Raw genomic sequence first — 22,621 nt, forward strand, 5'->3', positions numbered from 1 at the left:
GTCCGTTCAGGTTACGACAGAAAAAATACTGCATGTCACATTTTGTCCGGTCAGGAAACGGTCCGGAAACACAAAACGCATCAAAAACGCATCAAAAACGCACTGCAGATAACATACTGACAGCCCCACTCCAACTGGAACGCATTAAAAACGCGGCAAAAACACATAACACCGCGTCTGCAGATCCGGACCTGATCAGGACCTGAAAATCATGTGAACAGGCCCTTAGACCACAGTCACTGAAGCAAGTGTTTCTATTTATAGATTTGCCTTCTATCCCTGTTCTAGACACAACTCAATATTTGGGGCTTTCCCTCACTTTCAGTCCCATTGACAGTGGGCAGCAGGTCAAATAGAGAGGGCTTGGACAGCAATACAGACCTGACAGTGCTTCTAGCCCTTCTCCTCAAACAATTTTGGCTTTAGAAGCACTTCTCCCCGCAATGTCTACTTGGAAATTAATTATAATTTTCCTGTCCCAACATAGTTCCTTGAAAATGTTTCTGTGTACTACATAGTATAATAATTTTATGCTTCCGGGCAACAAGTAACACCATTAAGGGAGCTGCTAATACTATCCAGCAAAGACTGCAGCTATGCTAAAATCTGAATAATCACTCAATCTTTTCTGAGTTCTCTATATCAAATGCAGCCACAGCACTCAGCTCTCCTAACAGGTCACAGGGAGTGTACTCCCTAAACCCCCGTGCTGTGTAACTCTTTCTGTATTGCCAGTCATCTGCAGACATCTTAGTTCTGACACATTTTTACATCAAGATTTTTCTATGGGAGGCCAAGAGCGTGCAATAGGTGTATTTTAGAACAGCTTATCTGCCTTATTAACCCTTGCAGAGGGGCTACGCCCACACTGCAAGGGTTAAGTGCTCATTTGTGTCTAGGGAGGAAAATAAAGTTATACTCAACTGATCGTCGGAGCCGACCAGAAATAGACCGGTCCCTGGAGCCTCTCTTCCCCCCTCCGCTGCAGTGCCAAGAGACATAACATTGCTGCCGCATAGGAGGAGACAGGCAGGAGGGAGTACTGTCAAAGTTATATACTCCGAGGATCAGGTGAGTGTATTTTCCACTCTAGACCTAAATGAGCAGTTAACCCTTGCAGTGCTTGGGTAGCCCCACTGCAAGGGTTAATAATAATTTTCCCTGGAGTTCTACTCTAAAAGCACACATTACTAGAGATGAGCATATAAATTGTGCACCATTTATGAATCTCAGGCTTCAGTTTTAAATAGACTGTACCTTTAAATACAGGTCTCACCTTTTCTTCTGTTTGTAAACTTCTATTTATTCTAGATAAGTATTTGTAATAAGTAAACATGAAGATCCTGTTCGCATAATGGACAAACCACAGCGACGACAATAGTTCAACTGTGAAGTGCTTCGCCTTTTAACATGGATTGGATGCTCAGCTAGCTATTCACTCTGGATGCAGAGAGGAAGACGTGCTGTGTGACAATGTTTGTGAATGTGGCCAATGTATGAAAGAGATATGTACAGAGAAATGCATGCTAACATTGAATGACATATGGATATCTAAAGTACAGTATATAATATCTGATCTGGAAATATTAGGGTGTATCTAACTAATGGAGGTTTTGAACTTCCCCAAGAGTTTTTTCATTGCCGGTTAGAGATATTTCCCCTAGCTTCTTGTACCAGTAAAGGTGATTATACACTATTTATTTATATATATATAATTTTTATTTTATTTTTTTGTTCAACCTGCAGGCAAAATGAAAATAATATAACAGATTCTTCCATCCACGCTAAACAGCATGGATGGATTCATATCCTGCTGTGCCCTTTGTATTCTGACAGCAGGGGCTGTGCTGCTGTCAAAACACCTTATTGGACCATCACAGTTCGGCCGCATATTTCCTATTCAGTACCTTTTTAATTTTCTGATCTTAGGCTGCCATACGGAAGGGTGTCAACACGGACACCCACTAAATGAAATACGCACAGTGTATGGCCAACTTTACAGTGGGGAAGTAAAGTGAAGGAAAAACTCCAGAATAGGGCCCCAGGGCAGATTTCTCTACCATGTTTTTAACTCTACAAAGTTTTGGCTAGAGAAACACTTTAAGTTACTAAGTATGGTCAACACTTAGAATGCAAGATTTTTGCAGAAGACTATTGCATGAGCCATGTACACATTTTTCACCCTGTTGGCTGTGTTCCTGATTCATTAATCTACGATTATACTACAATGGCATATTAACAGCCCATTAACCGCGACCAGTGGCATACATAGTAGGTCATTGGCAGCGGGCCCATTTACACCGACTCCTGGTGGCTAAAGCCAGCTGTCGGCTTTACAATAGAATTAAAGTCCGATACGTCTCCCTGACTTCTCACATCTTCTCCGGCCCGAATCACAATGATGGTGCTCGCAAAATGAACAGGAATCACCAGCACTCAGTGGAAAAATATTCAAACGTTAAAGTCCATTTAATCGGACAAATCATCTATACATGTTGCAATGATTATAACCGACGTTTCGGGGCCACGCAGGGACCCTTCATCAGGGCAACAATGTAACACGGTTACATTGTTGCCCTGATGAAGGGTCCCTCCGTGGCCCCCCGAAAAGTTGGTGCTGGTGATTCCTGTTCATTTGCGTCTTTACAATAGAAGTGATTCTGGTGGTTTAGTTGCCGCCAGATTGCTTCTACGGGCCGGTAAAGTGCCCGCCCCCCGACATGTTTCCCGGGCTCCACTGTCCCTCCTGCAGGCCTGGGACCGCCATATCGGGTGCCGGCGGGAAGCTGTGGAGGAGAGCGGCTAACGTCTGATCACTGATCTCCTCCCCGCTCTATGGGACCGGAAGCGACAAGTATTACATCACTTTTGGTCCCATAGCTGTCATTGCCATTGTGGTATATTATCGGTTGAACTATGTGTTTTATCACGTACGTCGAACCCGTTTCCCTCCTGAGTGTATACTGAGGAGAAAAAATTGTTCAGCGCCTCTGCCCTTTTCTTGTCACTTGGGAGTAACTTCCCATTTTCGTCCTTTATTGGGCCTATCTGCTCCTTTCTTACCTTTTTTACTGTTTTTACTGTTAATATATTAACAGTATACGCGGAGTACGCGGTCCAGTTTTGGTCGCTGGTACTGAGAAGGGATGTCATGAGCAAGTATACATGCATCCGTACGGACGCGCTGGGCGGGTGAGCGTAGGGGGGTGTAAAGCTGCATGCTAATCATACGCAGCACCTGTCCTTCCCGGGAGCTGCCCGATACGGCTGTGCACACAGCACGGAGCTGTACATGTCGGCCGATTCCAGTGTGATTGAGCTCTACATGTCCCCAGGAACATAAAATAAAACATTTTTGTTTTTTAATACTCACCTGATGCCTGGATTCACCGACAAGCCCGGCTTCCTGTCTCCCCCGCTGTCAGAAGCTGCCTACAGAGCGTGCTGGTTACTACTTAAACCGCCACGCTGTGTGCAGCTTCTGAGAACATATGCTATTAGCGTAGCGTGTGTGATGCAAAGTGCGCAGCCGGCTTCCTCGCTATGCTAATAGCGTATCTTCTCAGAAGCTGCACACAGCGCGGCGGTTTAAGTAGTAACCAGCACACGCTGTATGCAGTTCCTGACAGCGGGGGAGACAGGAGGCTGGGCTTGTCTGGATCCAGGGATCTACTTAATTTTCTGGCAGTGCCCCTCCCGAGAATAGACTCTGGATCCGCCCCTGAGGGAAACCAACTGAAAACGCTCAAGTGTTTGTTGGGGTCTTAAAGTGTAATTCTACATTTGCTGTAAAATTAGAGAACCCCCACTATATGTTATTGTTATGTTTGGTATGTGTTCCTATTCACACAGCATACCTAAAAATATTACAAAAAAATTATTAGCTTTTTGTTTTTTTTAAAAAGTGTTAATTATTTTTCTCCAAACCAGTACATAGTTAAGATAAAAATAGCAATTTTAATCCATCTCATGTATATTTACAAAACTATCTAAATATTGTTACCTGTTTAATTCTTAACTAATACAGTAATACCTTGGTTTACAAGTAACTTGGTCTGAGAGTGTTTTGCAAGACAAGCAAACATTTCTGAAAAATTTTGCCTTGATATACAAGCAATATCTTGCAATAAGAGCAAAATTTGGTAGAAAAGCACCCCCCGAATAAGGCTGTAGCAGTGCGAGCGATGAGTCTCTTTAACGACAATGCAATGTCACATTGGATAGATTCATTGTTAAGGTTTCACAAAATGAAAAAGATTCCATTGAGTCAAGAGATAGCAGTGATTCCGTTAGTCATAGTGAAAGTCGTCCTACACAATAATCCTCCTCTCTCTTGTCCCCCTCACCCCATATAATACCCTTAACTATGGGAGGCTATGGAGCTCAGCTGCGGAACCCCGTTCCGCGATACAGACCCACGACCAAGGGTATTGTGCAGCAATGAATCTCGCCACTAAGTTCTGAGCATCATTGCACCAATCTCCCAAGAAGAGGGTTACCTGCCTGCCCCTTAGTAACTAGCCTGCCTTACTTGAGTTTATGGTCTTCTTTAGCAGTTGGTTACTACTAGCATAAACCAATGTATCACTGTACATTAATTATTTCTAACTACAACATTATTCCATTTAATGTCGTTTGCTATTTTTATCCTGCACCCCCCAACCCTCTCCTAACACAAAACAAAACAAAACAAAACAAAAAACACTAAATACTAGAGTATCTCAATGAAATATCTACATTAATAGTTACACTTGATCCTATATTCCTGAGAATAGGTGAATTGCATCCAACTAGACCAGATATAGCCAAATTTCTCTTCTCTAAGGTATGACGACGATGTAAGTTCTTCCATGTCTCTAATTTCAACAAATTTAGAGAACCACAGTTGGATTGATGGTGGTGTCTCCTTTCTCCAGGGCAAGGGTATGCAAATTCTTGCTGTTTTCACCAAGTGTATTAGTAATGAGCTCCGATATTTCTTCCTGGAGAGTGGAGAAACATGTAACCAATAGGCTGCTGGATTCTCCCCAAAAATGTATTCCAGTTAATTTATTAATAGAACCCCTGACTTGGTCCCACAAAGATCGTATTTTTGGGACATGACCAAAATATATGGACAATAGTGCCATCTTCGTTTCCACACCTCCAACATTTATCCGACTCTTCCGGCTTAATCTTATGCAGCAAAGTTGGGACTCTATACCACTGTGTTAGAATTTTATATCCCACTTCTTGGAATCTCCTAGAAATAGAGGAATATTGAGTTCTTAGCTTTCTAGTTATTTCTTTGAAGCAGGATTATACACAGGACTCTGTCAGTTAAATTTTTAAGAATTACTTTTTATAGGGACTATATAGAAAATCTGCATTAACATACAATGTACCACTCAGACCTTGAGATCTTTAACCCTTAGTTAGGGCAGACAACGTACACATCTCTGATTATAACATTTGCCAGGACAGTACAGACAAGGTTTGTGGAAAATATGACTCCCTAACCCCCCTCCTTTAGAAAGGGAGAGGGAAGTAAGATTTGTATAGCCTTTTTTTTTTTTTTTTTTATAGCAAATACGCAGCAATTTTAATTTCCTTTTTTTGTAAGTTTTGCTATGGAAATGGGAACATGTAATGCATATAAATTAGGTGTTATCCTAATTTGGCTGCAAAAATGGAACTACGTGTTAAACTTTCCATTTCCTGAGTTGCTAATTTATTTAGACTTTCTAATGAAGCTACAGATTTACCTTTCTCACAAGGTCATCTGAGATGTGACCTACAGTAGCTGTAGAACAGATGCCACTTTTTCACCACATAAATTGTAAACCATTTACAAATGTAAATAATTGCTAAATCTATTAGCACTAAACTTGTTGAGTGGCCCTGTGTAATAGTGGGGTCACTTGTTAATATATGTGCATGTTTTCATCAGTAATCCTATTGAGGTACGTACTGCTATACATTCATATTTGCCTCAGCCTTATCCTGTACCCCAGTTTAAGAATCTAAAAATAAAAGTCCTGCATAGAGCTGACGGCACAAGATGCCTGTTATTTCCTATATTAGTCTGGTCTTTATAACCCATAAAGTCAACCTTCCCAAAATCCTGAATGCAGCCCTGTTAAATGTTGCTTATCTTGATGCAAGCAGTTGTGTTGCCTGTCATCTGCTGTTTTGTTTTCCCCCTGAGAGAACCAGCAATGAGCAGGTACTTATTGCTCATTTAGAGAAATTACAATGGCTTGAGGTTAGCGGTTTTTTTATGTAGATCTCCAGCTCACAATATTAAAATAAAATGAATAGCCCAATTAAAGATAAAATAATGAAACCAACTTTCATGTAATATTCAGTTTCAGTCCAGAGATTTTCCCCCAGGTCCTTTTTTGTGTCATTAGATGTAGTCAGCCTGATAGCCAGCATCATTCAAACCAACTTCCTCTGGACCTGCCCTAGTCTGTGAGTGGACAGTGAAAGGAGAAGCAGTACAGTGATGAGCTTATCTTTCAGTTAGTTCCCTTCCTATCAGCATGCTTCTTGTCAACACATGAACTGATTATCTCCTTGTTCTGCTTCAGGTACTTACATTGCACATCCGTTATTGACAAAGTGACAACACTATTTGTTCTGCAGTGAAATTGCATCGTTGCATTGTCACCCTGTAGACAGAACTTGCCTGGTACACATTTGAAAAGGAGCCTAGAATGCTACCTGCTTGCTGGAAACTGGAAAACATAGAATGTGCAATATTTGATAATTTCATGGCTGATTTTGTTGTGCATTTGTGTTTGTTTAGCCCTGAACATAATAAAGAAAATATATTCAAAACACTATAAATCCCCTAATGTGCCATCAAATGGGGTGGGAAGATAGAGGCTTTATTTCTTTGCTCGTGGTGGCTGAATAGACTAGGGGAAAGTGCAAATGGAAAGTATGTGCAGCTGAGGAGGGTGGTTGTTAAAAAATAAGTGAACTTTTGGACAAAGTGCACTTATTCTCTTTGCCCCTCTGACCTGATACCAACCTTGCCTTCTGCATATCTATCCTGATCGAGATCCAAGGGCTACTGTTCCACTGTTTGCTGACATCTAGCCCTGCAAGTCTCCTTCTCCTGGTGGTGTCCATCTTCCTGCTAGGAGACAGCCCTATAGAAGTCTGTGTCAGCTGTAATGTTCTGGTGTGGCCAGCAGAGGGAGTATAACAGTACTGGATTGTAAACAATAAAGGAACCGTGCCTGAATCTCGGTAAGTACAGATCGGTAGAGTGGGATCTTAAAGGTCGGGTGGGGAACAAAAAGGAAAAGCGTGCTTTGTTTTAAATTAAACCAATTGTTTTGCCCTTGGATGGGATTTACCTTGAATAGGCAAAGTAAAGGTCCACTTTAAGACTGGGATATATCAGGGCTGCAGCAGGGGGATATGAGAGAAAAACAGGACTTTCATCAAACTGGTCACACACCCCTTGTGTCCTTTTAGAATTGGATATCAACTTTTAGATGTGCTTATCTTTTAACAAACAGTACTCACTTTGGATCTTGGCATTCATGCATTGCCTGAATGAGTAAGATTGATATCTAAAAGAATAATTAAATTAACATTTTTTACAAATTTGACTTTTCCATAGGATACTTATGTGTCTACATGGAGAAAGATGAGTCTCTGGGTGCCACCTTGATTTTGGCCTGGGTTCCTAACTCTCGCATCCAGCGTCAGGATGAAGAGGCCTTGCGTTACATTACACCTGAGAGTTCCCCTGTCCGAAAAGTTCAACGAAAAAGAAATCGGCACCTTCCAAAAGCTGCCCCTTCCCCGTCTCAAAAACCGTCCACAATTACCAAAGAAAACACAGGAGACAGCCCAGGACAGAATGCTGCTGGATCTCCTGGAGAGCAGGATACCTTTGATGTCTCTGCAGAGGGGACAGGGGATGTTGTAGAGCAAGGCGAAGATGAAAGGTCTCTGGACATATCTTCTGATGAAGTGAGCAAAGACAGCCCTTTGGACTCAGATTCTGATGCATTTTCTTCCCCCTTTTGTCTGTCCCCTATAAGCGAAGCTCTGGCAGAAAGCACTGGTTCTGTTTTTTTGGAGAATGAGATAAGGTAAGTTATAAGCTAAATTAATTCAACATATGAATGGAAATCTATTTACAAGAGGGAAGTGACATAGAAATATTGAATGCAAAGGCGTGGACTTCTGTGAGCTATTTACAATATTCTATTACACAAATCAAATCAACACTTTATTTTTGCTTCCCTTTTGTCTTATGTGTAAATCCCAGAAAAGATAATAGCCAGTGGTAGTTGGAGACCAATAGAGAACAACGTTTCAAAGACAGAGAGAAACCCTCAAGGTAGTAAACACACCGAGCAGAATTAATGTTTTGTTAACGACCTTGAGGAAGGTGTCCTTCGTGTCTCTAAGGCTGGGCACACACCTTACAATCATCGCAAGACTTTTCCGATGACCGCAATTTTGAACGGGCAGTGTGCGCTTGCGCATACCGGCCCCTGGGGCTTTTATCTTGCGAACATGCCACAAACCAGCCGAACATCGTACGATGGTCGGCTGGTTTTCAAACATGTTCCTAAAGTAAAAGTTGTGCGACCTTACAGTAGCAGAGGTCGCACGGCTCCCACACACCTTACGATAATCTTACGATCGCGGGATTTCCCGCGATTATCGTACGGTGTGTGGGCACCTTTAAACATTTTGTCTCTGATGTACTACAGTAAATTTTCTAATCTTCATCTGTGGAGTGCTTGCTGTTATCTTTTCTTAGCATGTTCAAGAACACTGCTTTAAAACACTCCTGGCCAGCTGACTGAATAATGAACAATCAGCAGAACAAGAATTAGGTTAACCTGTTGCTTCCTCTACTCTCTCCCCTGTTAAGGTGCCCACACACCTTGCGATAATCATACGATAATCGCGGGAAAATCTGATTGCTGCTGATTTTAACCATTCCCTACTCTATCCAAAACAAAAAAACAAACAGATTTTTGCGTTAGATATACTTTATATAAAAGCTCTCGGAGAGAGTGGATGATTGGTACCCCTCTTGCCGATATTAGAAAGGTAAGCTCAGATTAGGCTGTCTACAGATCCCTACAGTCTACAGATACTTCACAACATCATCAACCACTCCTGGCTGATTAACTATTTTTTTCTGGATGATTTTCTGCCTGATTTGTACTGTTGAGCGCTGGGCATACACATTAGTCAGATATTACAAAATTGCTTTTCTTATCCTGTGTTTTGGAGAGAAAAAGGGAGGTCAGATCTTGTGTGCACAGTTTGATCATGTCTGATCTACTAGTTTTCCTTATGGGACTTCTATTTAATGCAACTAAATATTCAGCATATTCAACGATTTTCATCAACAAATGCTGCACATTTTCATCTCTCTAAAGTTCTTGCTTCGAATCCTTCACAAAATCAACATTTTACACTGGGTGCTTTTTTTTTCTGGGCTTTCTTGGCCTTGTATGACATATCAAGATACGTAAATCAATAAAAACAGCTGATCCATGTTCTGCTTTTGTGTAAGCGATCTGCTTCTTTTGATACATCTCATGCCCACCAGTGCAAAACTAAATAATCACATGGCTATCTCTCCACATAGCACACCATGTAAAAGGACAAGAAAAGGGGTAGAAACACAAAATGGCACGATGCGCCTAAAAGGAGATGGATGGGCAAAATGGTCAGCTGCTGTTGCTCTGCAGTGAAAGTTAGTAAAACTGAGAGGTTGCTATAGTATCTCTGAATGCCAGAGACCGACCACCACCATAATCTGCACTAATGTTTAGGATCAGCCCTCAGTATAGAACAGGGATGACCACTAAAATTGGTTTATTTAGCAATCGACTGACCACAATCATAACCACTATTAGAGCCAGAAAGCAATTACCATAATCTTTACAAGAGTCTGGGACTGACTACTGATAAGTGTATCAGAATCCAGGAGTAAACATAACCAGCTTTAAAGTTTATTATTGATTGCTTTCAAAATCACACTTAGAGCAAGGGGACATAATCACCACTTATGTCAGGGAGTGACTTACAGTATAACCATCACTGGAGGCAAGGAGTGACCGACAGCATAATCATCACTAGAGCCAGGGGGTAACTAACAGCTTTGTCATCACCAGAGCCAGAGGGTGACCAACAGTTTATTTTCAACTAGAGTCAGGTAGTGACTAACAACATAATTACCACTAGAGCAAGGGGGTGACTTACTGCTGAATCCCCATTAGATACAGGGTGGGACTAACAACTAAATTACTATTAGATGCAGGTAGTGACTAACAGCATAATCACCACTAGAACAGGGGGTGGTCAACAATTTAATCACCTTTTAGAGCCAAGGAATGGCCAGCACCATTATCTAGAGCCGGGTAATGATCAAATGCTAATAGCTACTAGACAACCATCCTAAATATCAATATAGTCAAAGATATACCTTCTCAATATTGACAAATGGAGCCTGGGGGGTTAGTCACTCTCTATATTATATAATCATTAGTTGTGCTACATTCCCTGTACCTGAACCTGTAGCAATAAGTCGGTCATAAGTGGGTTATGCAGTAAAGCAGAGAAGAAAGATGAAACAGCTTGTTTCATCTTTCAGAAGTCAGCAGTGAAACAGCTTGTGTTAGGAACCCATTTTCGGTTGATTCACCCAGCTAGGTAGTGGCTGGCAGGTTTCTCTTCCATCTGTGGGACAGTCCACATTGGTTCTTCGCTGGTGGTGAACATATAAGGTGTCCTTGAAAGATGGCTACTAAGTGTTACGCATGCCACAAAATGTGGTCTTCTTTCACAAGAATTTTATTAGTACATGTTAGCCGCTGTACAAAAAGAGGGCCACATAATATATTGAGTGCTGTGATGATAGAGGTACTTTAGATATACAGCATAGGTATACAATAAATAGGGCAATGATACAAAAACAGTACCAAAATGTGAAGAATGGCATTGAGGGACCCAAGTTTCAAGGGCAAAAATGTTACCATCTCACCAAAGTGAGATTGAATAAAATAAGACCAAAAAGGGAAGGGTTTCCCCCTTAAAGTAGGGTATACACTGTTATTTTTTCTTCATTCAACCTGCAGTCTGAACAAAGAAAACATAATAGATTCCTCCATCCACGCTAAACATGGATGAATCCCCCGCTGTTTTTTGCTGGCCGCTGTCAGAATACCCGAACAGTGCTTGCAGCTGATTGGCTGGAAGCACCGTTTGGCTGAAGAATATTTAACATGATCGCCTTCTACCTATGGAATAGGGTCACCAACGGAGCTAATTTAAGCTGATTCAGGGAACAGGGAAATTTGTGCCATGTTTACCCACCTTAAAGTGACATTAAACCCTCAGATTTTTTAACATAAACCAATACTGTAATGTGCGCCTTGCTGTAATCCATGGTTGTTTTCCTTCTCTTTGCTGTTCTTCCTTTTAAATCTGTATCTGTTCTCATGCTCTGCAGAACTTCTGTTTTGCAGCAGACTGCCTTGTCTGAGGAATAGATACATGGTGTCTGTGTATAGGCTTGTAACCTGAGCCAGCACTACAGGAAGAGGCCCTGAGCTGAAAAGGGAAGTTCTCACCAAGCATGAGAAGACATGAGGATTTAAAATGAAAAGCAGCAAAGAGAAGGGAAACAACCATGGATTACAGTAAGGCGCACATTACAGTATTGGTTTATGTTAAAAAATCTGAGGGTTTAATGTCACTTTAAGACTCCTATAACCATTCTATAGGGCCAGCAATGGATCTCGGGTTCCCTCTGGGTATACATATTGTATCCAAGATGACCATATTTTTAGGCATTTATTGTGAGAGTCTTAAAGAATAGCGGTCATCCTCTCATTAATCATTGTGCCCGATACTTTCTGGATCACTTCTTCTTAATTAAGGGAGGGTGACTGCCATGGCAGCTCTGAATATGAAGGTTACTAATATATGTTTTGGTCAAAATGATTGATTTATATAAAGCCACCCACGAATCCCTATGTAAGTTCCGCTGAAATATTGTTCTCTTTGGTGATAGGTTCGTATCTACAATTGCTGTACCTGAGGACAGGTCCACTATATATAATATCAGTGTACCCTGATCTGAATATCCCTGAATATGGTGAATATGGCATGGTGAATTACAGTGAAATATCGGTTGGCACATAACTTTATAGAAGTTTTCTAGGGCAAGTATATTAGTGGAGCTCTTTGAAACATTATACCAGATATCATTCCATTCCTCCATAGATGAGGATTTACCAATTTCATCTTCCCATTCAAACATATACAATAGCTAAGTGGAGTTTGTCATGGAAGTATATAGTTGTGAAATGAGACCATGTCTGTGGGGGTCCCAATTGCAGGTGCGTTTGAAATTCATAAGGAGCTAGATATCAGTTTTGTTTCTGATTTATAGAGTAAACAAGATATTTCAGTTGAAGATTTCTAAAGGCTTCGCTCACTGGGGCTTTATCATATCACAGAATTGCCTGACAGCATTGATTCAAGAGTGTTAATGTCCTTAAGGTCCCACCAGCTAAACTCTTGAGGATTGTCATGTCCTGGACGGAAAAGTGGGCATCCTACCAGGCCTGCCAGTGGTAAATGTGAAGATATAATGTCACTAGAATAATGTATGCAATGCCAAAGTTTAGGTGAATGTTGAATGATTGGGGATAGTGTATAAGGGTGCATGATCCTCAGGAGATACAGCTATGAGATGACACGAGTTTGGATGATTGTGTGCCACATCGAGGACCACTGTGTGATTTTTATCTGTGGCATATAGGCAAGTTGAAGGGGCAATTTGTGCAGCTAAGTAGCACATAGCAATATTAGGAACCCTCAGCTCACCAGAGCTTTTGGATTTGTACTACACATAGTTTTATTAATTCTGGGTCTTGTTTTCCCACCCACAAATATTGGAAGACTTTCCTTTAAAATGGTAAGGGCTGCACTAATGTGACACCTAATTAAACACAGACTTATATATAATGTGTAAATCTATAAACCATAAGCTGCTGTGAACTCAAAACATTTAGTGAATGTATTCTCAAATCATTGCGCTAACAAACTGATACTAATCCCTATGTGATACACTCTAAACCAATTAATAGATATCATAATGACAAAGAAAGTGATACTGTGAAAGACAAAACAAAAACAACAACAAAGAAATGTCCACAATTAGCTCACAAACACCTTGCATGAAAAATCAGTATTTTAAATTAATTTCCAGTCTTTATATCATCTTCAGAACTTTTGTCAGCATTCTATCAGTGATAGTGAATCCCAACGTGCCCCTTCAGATATGGCACTCTCTGGAACCAATGTGACTCCGCTAGGGGGAGTCTGCTGGGGATCTTTTTTATGATGTTTTTTATGATGTTTCACTCCCTTTTGGACAGGTGAGTGGAGTCTCACCTGGAATTTGGGGGATATTTTATGCAGATTTATCCTATTTTAAATGTAAGTGCACTAGTTTTTAATGATTTGTTTAATAAATGGTTTTACACTATGATGTCATTTGATGTCCTGTTCATGAGGAAATATTGAAAGAGTCACCATTTCAACACTGATGCCATTCACCCTTTGTGTGTGGTAAGAAGCCATTTCCGGTGAGTGCCATATCGAAAGGGGCACGTTGGGATTCACTATCACTATTACTGATGGATTGCTAACAAATGTTCTGAAGGTTATATAAAGACTGAGATCGAATTTAAAATATTGATTTTTTTCATGCAAGGTGTTTGAGAGTTTGTGGTTGATTTAGACCTTTTCATATAGGGATTAATACCAGTTTGTTAGTGCTGTGATTTGAGAATACAAAACTTGAAAGAAGTAGAGCAGTTTTGGTAAACAAAACAAAAAACATTTTAACTGTGTTGATTTGGCCACACCACAAAATTTGGTATAACTTCCAGGTGTCTAAGGATGTGTATAGAAAGCGGAGTAACTAGGAGTCATTTGTGTTGTATAGTGAAGTTGAAGATGCGGTTAGGTGGATTCCTAGATAGTGCAATTTAGACACCCATGCAAAGTGCAATTTTGCAAATTGCTTTGTAGGGTGCCATGGATTTAGAAGGGTTAATGTGCAGCTTGAAAAACTTTGACATGAAGAAAGCATGGCAAACAGATTAGGCAGTGTCACATGATGTTGGGTTGCACTAGAGGTTAATATATCATCAACAAATAAAGGGGTTTTGTGTTGGACGTCACCATGTTCAAGATGCGTAACATCAGGGTTCTGTTGAAGGTCTATCACTAAGGCCTGGTGCATACCTATGCATATTTGAGCACCCAACACAAGAAGTCCCATGATTTTCAATGGCCCCTGTTCACACCAGAGCAGCAAAATGGCAGCAGGAAAATGCCAAACACCCGAAAAGTTTTTAAGTGCATTCGTCTATTGTAGGCAATGTTTCTTAAGCTGCCTATCAAAACGCCTGTTTACATAAAATCAAAAATTGTTGAAACAACCGCACGCTAAACATGTGTTTACAAACGTGCAAAAACGATGCCGCCAAGGTGTGAACCCGGCCTGAAGGTTCTAACAGGAGAATAAACTATGTAGGGGAAATGGGAGATCCCTGTCTTGTCCCTTTAACAATGATGAACGAGTTTGACACAAAGCCATGATATTTGAGCATGGCTCTAAGAGTAGTATAGTGATCCCTTATGCACTCCAGGAAACGTTCTCCAAATCCTTATTTGCGAAAGGAATAATACATGTAAGACCAGGATATCGTATCAAAGGCATTCGGCATATCTAGTTACAAGAACATACATTCCTGGTGTGGTTTTTGGGCTAGTGAGAATAGGCTACGTGCCCTGCATATTTTATCACCCACTTATGTTTATTACAGACAAAGCCCACCTGATCTCCATGTTTCAGTTTACTAAGTTGGGAATTAAGATGCATAGCAAGAATTTGGGCCAATATGGCATGACATTGATATGACATGACAGAGATATTGGGCACTAATTCTTCCATAGTTAGTAAAGCATTACTATATTAGCGCACAACATTTCACCTCCAAAACTTGTCCTTCTCTAGCTTTTTTGAATGCTACTTGTGGGGAGAATGTTTCAGATAACTCCTTATAGAAAAGGGCTGAAAAGTAATGTGGTCTTGCTTTTCTAAAAAATTCAATCATTCATGCGAGTGGGTTTGAGAAGTAATCAAGTGCAAAAGATCACAATTGGGTCATGATCAGATTCTGGTTTATCTGGTATATACATTTGGGAGATTACGGGTAAGAGAGAACGGTTAACAAGGATGTGATCCATTTTGAGAATAGATTTTAAATTTCTCCATGAATCTGAAAATGTGTATCCTGTTTCCACTGCTTGAAATGTAGAGTCACTTGTCAGACCACAAAATTGTATGTGCACTAACCAAATCAAGTTAAAGGAGAAGTATTAGGAGAGTAACATATGCTCTTCCCAATACGTAGAGTTGATGAGGGACACTGCAGCTGTCACATGCTGACTCTATACCCCGAGAGTTGAGTGATCACAAACCACTCTACACAGGGGACTCCCCCTCCCCTTTCTGTTACACCAGCAATCACTGGAAGGACAGACAGGCAAGAGGGTGGGCAGGGTTGGCTTTGGCTCTAGAGGGGCAGAACCCATTTGTCATTCAGGCATCCAGGTGGATCCCAACAACATTGTCCGGATCCTTCCCAGCTGCAGTGTGGCTCTGTACTATCAGCGTATAGCAAACAGTAGCCCACTACATCCTGACTTTGAGTCTCAGAGTCATTTGAGTTTGACATGCTTGCTGTAAGCAGCTTAATATTACTAAATACATCGGAAGCTGTGTTGTGATTATCCTGTATTAAGATAATTTTAAGAACAAAATGTTAATATGAAGTTCAATAAAATAACACACGGTAGGTAACCTGTCACAGTTTAGTATGCTTTCATTTGTATTTTGTGCTTTGAAAATGTGACTTGCTTTTAAAAGTGTTTGTTTTTAGAATATCCTTGTGCAAGAAAAGAGCTTAGTTTTAGGGCCTGTTCACACGACGTCCGTTTTCTGTGCTGACCTGATCCGTACGCTCCTGCACTAAAAATGTATCCCAATATATCCCTATGTGTTTTATGGGCTACAGTTCTCACGTGCGCAGTCCGTTCAGGTTACGACAGAAAAAATACTGCATGTCACATTTTGTACGGTCAGGAAACGGTCCAGAAACTCAAAACGCGTCAAAAATGTGTCAATAACACACTGCACTGCACTGCAGCTAACATACTTACAGCCCCACTCCAGCAAAAAATATATATGTATATATATTTTTTATTAACTGGAACGCATGAAAAACGCGGCAAAAACACATAGCACCGCGTCTGCAGATCCGCACCTGATCCGGACCTGATACTCATGTGAACAGGCTGGGTTCACACCTAGGCGTACGGAATATGCGTGTTTGCCGCGCGCTTAGTGCTGCACATTTTTACAGCAATTTCCGAGGGCTATCCGGCTGTATCCTAATGGATACGCGTGGCAAATACGCCCCAAAGAAGCTTCTGTACTTCTTTGGGCGTGGGGCGTTTTGCAGGGCGTTTTGCAGCGCGTTTTGCAGCGCTGTAAAGCGCCCAGGTGGGAACCATGCCCATAGGCAATCATTGGTTTTCACATGTTGAGCGTTTTACAGCGCTGTAAAACGCCCAGGTGTGAACCAGGCCTTAAGTCTACTTTATGGAGTTCATCATAGTTACAGTATAATCTTTGAGCATTTCCATCTGCATATTTCTGTTCTTGCCACAAGAGGGTGCTATGCTCATGGCAAACAAATGTAATCTTCAATTTATTATTGTATAGTAAGATGTGCGGTACAATCCAGTAAATATTACAATCTGAAGAAAATAAACATACTGTTGGCAGAATATTTGATATTAAGGTGATTTTAGGGTTTGGTGGAATTGTGGCTTTGAGCAGGAGAGTGTAAATAAGCTATGTTTAAATATAAAGATTAGGATGATTGTTAGCTAAAGAGGAATTGTAGCCAAGAAAAACAAACACTGCCTAAGGTCAGTGCAGACTTTACTCCTGCTCTTTTGTTTTTAAACAGTGAGCAGAGTTGTTAGTCTTCTTTTAATATATGCCCACAGTGAAAAGTGCAAGGGTTTCATGACCAGGGAGATCTGACAAAAACACAACCTAGTCTTTCCAAGACGCACTTTGTAGCTGTCAGATGCATTATCTTGCACATACTGTACACATTCTGTACATAAGTTTGGGATAGAGGCCCCATGACAATGTAGGTAAGAAAAGCAACAGGCAAAGCAGCATGGCTTGCACAATGTTTGCAGTGTGTCTGCCACCCTCGGGATGCTCTGGCTGGCATCCCATGAACTTCTGGTTAGCAGGAGCTCAGGATTACACTGGCCAGAGTGTTCCAGGTGGCTAAAAGCTGGGAGAGGAGATGCAGAGACCTTACACATCTCCCCGCCCAGCTCTTAACTGGGTCGCTCTCCCCCAGAACTGCACTCCTCAGATGTAGAAGTTCTATGGTCTTTGTCATTGGCTGGAAGAAGGTTTGCATTATCCTATCTCTGTCTTCATTTCTGACTTATAGATTTTCCTTTAACTGAGAACACTCCTCTTTTTGAGGCTCTCAAACTCACCTGATGCATTAAGCTTGCATATGCTTTATCAAGACTAAGCAAGACCTTTAGAACTCTTTTAGAATTCTGTTTTTCTGTGCCTATTTTTAAAAGGTTATGGAATCTGTATCCATGCTTTGCATGAATAGTTGTGAAGGTGGTGTGTGTGTATAATAGAAATTCATGGTCATCAGAGATTGACCGTGCACAAGGTATCACTGTAGATTTCTTGGTCAGCAGGATAGGTGAAATTAGAATGTCAGCAGGATAGATGTCTAGTGATTCTAAGGGGAGACAAAATTTGCACAGCCATACGTCCCATGAAACTTCATGTACATTTGTTTTGTGCGAATAGAGGCAAAGGGATCTTAGATTTTAAGTCCCTCGAGGGCAAGGACTGATGTGAATGTACAGTATGTAAAGCTCTGCATAAATTGTCAGCGCTAAATAAATACCAATAGTAAATAAATAAAATATATATTCTTTCCCAGTCAATTGTAATACAGTATCAGGAAAATACCACATTATGGTTACTAGATGGAGGTGAAAAGCAAAGGAAATACATTCTTCCTATGTTCTCCAGCGCTATCTAGTGGTCATAATGTGGTATTTACCTGATATTACATTCAGCCTGCAAATAAAATATACCAACATTCATCTTTGCCTTCTTTCAAACAGAACAAATTAAGTTTCGTTTGATGAATGGTTTTGCAGTTTTGTTTTTTTTAAACAAACCTCTAAGTCTAATGAAATGAAAACCAAGGGTCCCAAATTATTATAGTAGTCACCAGCAAGAAAGGTAGCTTATGGATCAGCTAACTAGAAATCACATTAAGGTGCATGAAGTTTAGAATTTTCCTTTCAAATCCCATTCTCCTCTTCCATTGGTGGACTGAATTTACAATCCTAGTGGTTGTTTAACTCCCTGCATATGCCAGTGAATTTGCATCTCAGTACAAGCAATTACCTTTCTACCTTTCTCCTTTAGAAAATCAGGAGGGTGCCATCTAATGAGAGGAGCAAGACTGATACATTTTCATCATTAGATCATCGTGCCTTGTTCAACACCTGCAAGGCATGATAACCCAAGGCAATGTAGAGCTTGAGAAAGGTTTTTAATGGTCAGAATGGAAATTCCTTTAGTAGCACTTCAAGCTCATAGTTTCTGTATAGTTGTATGCATGTAGATTCTGCCATACGTTCTTTCCTTTTGGATATGAGAAACGTGTGACCATTGGCTTTAGTTAGGATAAGTTAAATTCTCATGCATGGAGTTGTAGTCACTTGTAAATATTTAATGTCTGATGATTTGGTCTTTGCTTTCATTAATGTAGATGCTTTGTTGGCTAAAAAGCTTAATTTTAACTCCCAAAGAGATTTTTATTATGATGTATGTAGTTTTGTCCCTTTTAAAAAAGTCTGTCCCAAAGTGGCCTTTAGGAGTTCAAGCGTAGACACTTTTAGTCTACGCTATGACTCTTCTATCCTCTATTTCCTCCTAAGTAGATGCAATGCTGACTATTAGAGTAACAGAAATTTGTAAAAACAAATTACTGTTGCCATAGCACGACTATGAACACTTATGTGCATCATTAGGGCGACAAATGCTACCCCTAGGAAACTGAGAAATCGGCTTATGCTTAAAAACGCACAAGAAGGTTGGTTTTGTGGTCTTGTTAACGCTAAACTTCAACCTTTAATACAGGAGTTTTGGTGCTCACTGTAGATAGCACATTTCAAATATACTGTGTTAACCTAATAAAACCCTGGAGGGATTGGGAGATTTTCTCAGCAGGAAGCAACCCTAAAATATTACCAGTAAAAGGTATACCAGAGGTTAGGATGTCATGGTTTGTTTGCTGCCTTGCTGAATAAAAATGCAGGACAAACCTGCCTGGACTTTTCTTGGGTGTTCCTGTCTCATGCATGGTTTACCACTACCAGTTGAGCATGCCCCCCTTAAAATACGGGATGGTGTCATCAGACTGCTGCAGGCAGGAGGAAGCATTTTCTCAATTGTCTCTTCCCCCATTGTTCGGACTGCAACACTGTAACTCTGAAGGAGTCACAAGGAGAGAAGCTGCAGCAGGAGGTTAATCTGTGTTAGACATTTGTAAACTTAACCAAAAGCTGCACAGATACCAAGATTTACATTATTTTGTCATATGCAAGCCAGAATCTCAGTTTAGGAAGTGGATGCTGATACTAGAGAGTACCTGAACAAAGATGGTGCTTTCCCAGAAAAAAAGGCAGATAAAGCAATTGTCAGAGGAGTAATGCGACCCTTGTGAGAGATAATAAATACTTGTAAATGTGATTAAACGTTATTTAAAATAAGAAAATATATGTGATGCTCAGTACAGTCACAATGATCAGTCTGGCAAACTGTTCTTTGCTTTTATTCTGTAAAGTATATAATAGTTTTTTTGCAAAATATAAATGAGGCCCAATGTATTCTTTTGTTGCACCATTTAACTATTTGCCATATTCTAACTAGAAAATAAAGGGTCTCTTTGTTTTGTGTTCCCTGGTCAGGCAAGATGCTGACAGTCACATGACCTGCTATGCATCCAGCCCCGAAGCCAACTTCCAGTACAGAGAGATGAACGGTCGTGGAACCCCAGCCAAATGGGAGGAACAGCAGAAACTCTTGGCACTTGAGCAGACATGTGGAGTGTTCAGAGTGGACTTGGGTCATATGCGTTCACTGCGCCTCTTCTTTAGGTGAGAAAGGAAATAAAAGCAGGTTAGGATGTTATATCTATTTTGAGTAAGTGGTTTAAAAAGTCAAGTTAAGTAATGGAAAAAAGTTGAGAACTTCTAGGAAAACAACATCTTTTAAAAGAAGGTAGTTGGAGTCAGGTTATCCAATCATTTCTTTTGGTTCCAAACTGTTTGGATGTCAATTTACCTAACCTGCACTATTAAAAAAAAGCCCTATAAAAAAATGATATATATAAGTAGAGGTGCACCGTGATGAAAATTTCGAAAACGAAACCGAAATGAAAAGGCCAGGCCGAAAATGTTTTTTATTCTAACTTTTTCAAAATAAATGTATATTTTATTTTTATTTATTTTTATTAAATATTTGTATTTTTAACTTTACTTTTAGGGGCTTTGGGAAATATTGGGGGTCTAAACAGACCCCTGATATTTCCCTTTGCAAAAAGAGATTGAGGACACAGGGTCCTCAATCTCTTTTTTTTCTGCAGCCCCTGTTATAAATGAACAGGAAACATCTATACTGAGTGTTACTGTTCATTCATAACTTGACGACAGAATATGTTTACTATATCCACAATCATGATGTAGATCACAATCGTGATGTAGATCACTTCCCACTCATTCATAATTGAGGATATAGTAAACATACTATGTCCTCAATTATTTACACTCACTCAGCGATCACTGATCGCTGAGTGTTTGTATTCGCTCTCTGGCCACACCGCTCTCCCGAACTGTGACAGGAGGCCGAGCGGTGCGGGGAGGAGAGACGCCGGCCGCTCACAGAGCACACCTCCCACAGTGCTCGGCAGCCTGTGACGGTTTCTCTCCTCCCCGCTGGGATAAGGAGCAGTGCCCAGCGGGGGAGGAGAGAAAGAACGGATGCACTGCAATATCTATCTATCTATCTATCTATCTATCTATCTATCACACATCTATCTTCATACACATATATTCGAATCTTGAAAAGAACTCGATATTAGTTAGGCTGGGTTCACACCTAGGCGTACTGAATATGCTCGTCTGTCGCACATTTTTTTTACCGCGATTTGCGGTAAAAAAAACACGCGACAGACGCGCGTTTCCGAGGGCTACTTGGCTGTATCCCAATGGAAACACCCAACAAAAACGGCCCAGTGTACTTGTTTGAGCGTTGGCCGTTTTGTAGGGTGTTTCAGACGGGCGGAAATACGGAAAGGTGTGAACCATACCCATAGAAAACAATGGGATTTCCATGTTTGTACGTTTTGTGGAGCGTTCATAGAGACTTGAACGCGCGACAAAACGTAAAGGTGTGAACAGGGCCTTAGGGTTTATTTCTTTTAGATATTTTTAGAGGGACATATGTTCCAATTTGTGTTTGGGAACATATCTTGTATATACATTGCCTGGCCCCCAGAAAAGTCTCACACTCTAATATTTTGTTGGACCGCCTTTAGCTTTGATTACGACACATATTTGCCATGGCATTGTTTCAATAAGCTTATGGAATGTCACAACATTTATTTCCATCCAGAGTTGTATTCATTTTTCACCAAGATCTTGTAGTGATGATGATGGGAAAGTTGGACTGCTGTGCAGTCTTCTCCAGCACATCCCAAAGATTCTCAATGGGGTTAAGGTCTGGACTAGTGGCCAATTCATGTTTTGAATTGATGTCTCATGCTCCCTGAACAACTCTTGCACAATCCTGGCATTGTCATCTTGGAATATGCCCATGACATCATGGAAGAAAAAAAATCAATTGATGGAAAAACCTATAGGGTTATTCACGTATATTCACTCAGGGTGAAGAGTTTGCAGAACAATCTAGTCCAAAATACCTGATTTGGAGAAATTCTCCAAATTCCGCTCACTTTCCAGTTCAGTTTGTTGTCCTAGATTGTTCACTTCTCCTGCCTTCTCCAAACTCTTCACCCTTTTGTTAATAACCCTGCTAGTCATTCAAAATATTCAGGTAAGCAGCTGAACTAATTGTTTTGGGGGCATAACATATGGAACATATTAACACTGCAGTAAAAATCCAATGGAGGGCTCTTACCTATTTGCTTAGCTAAATCCAGGTGGTGACTTTTTTGGGGTCCATCAGTGTATATACATTTGTTTTTTGATGTAATAAACTATAGTTTTATATATTTTTTGTTTATATTAGGATTATTATAGGATGTAGCTGTAGTGCACTCCCTAAGGAGCTGCAGAGAATAGTAGAATGGGTTCCATGTCGTTCCTCTATGATAGACCTCAATCAATGGATCCACAGCACACCTTG

At 40.6% G+C, this 22,621-nt stretch overlaps 1 protein-coding gene across 4 annotated transcripts in view; it reads left to right on the plus strand.

Annotated features, from left to right (window-relative positions):
* The window catches only part of TBC1D16 (TBC1 domain family member 16), a 101,289-nt gene that overhangs the window by 34,905 nt on the left and 43,763 nt on the right, over nt 1-22,621 (plus strand). For all 4 annotated transcript variants that reach the window (XM_018563867.1, XM_018563870.1, XM_018563869.1 and 1 more), the window contains exons 3-4: nt 7,619-8,096; nt 20,164-20,352. In XM_018563867.1, coding sequence (XP_018419369.1) covers nt 7,619-8,096; nt 20,164-20,352 — 667 coding nt within the window. The remainder of the gene's footprint in view (nt 1-7,618; nt 8,097-20,163; nt 20,353-22,621) is intronic.

Source organism: Nanorana parkeri, unplaced genomic scaffold (genome assembly GCF_000935625.1).
Source record: "Nanorana parkeri isolate BGI_ZX_2015 unplaced genomic scaffold, ASM93562v1 scaffold706, whole genome shotgun sequence".
Lineage (NCBI taxonomy): Eukaryota > Metazoa > Chordata > Amphibia > Anura > Dicroglossidae > Nanorana > Nanorana parkeri.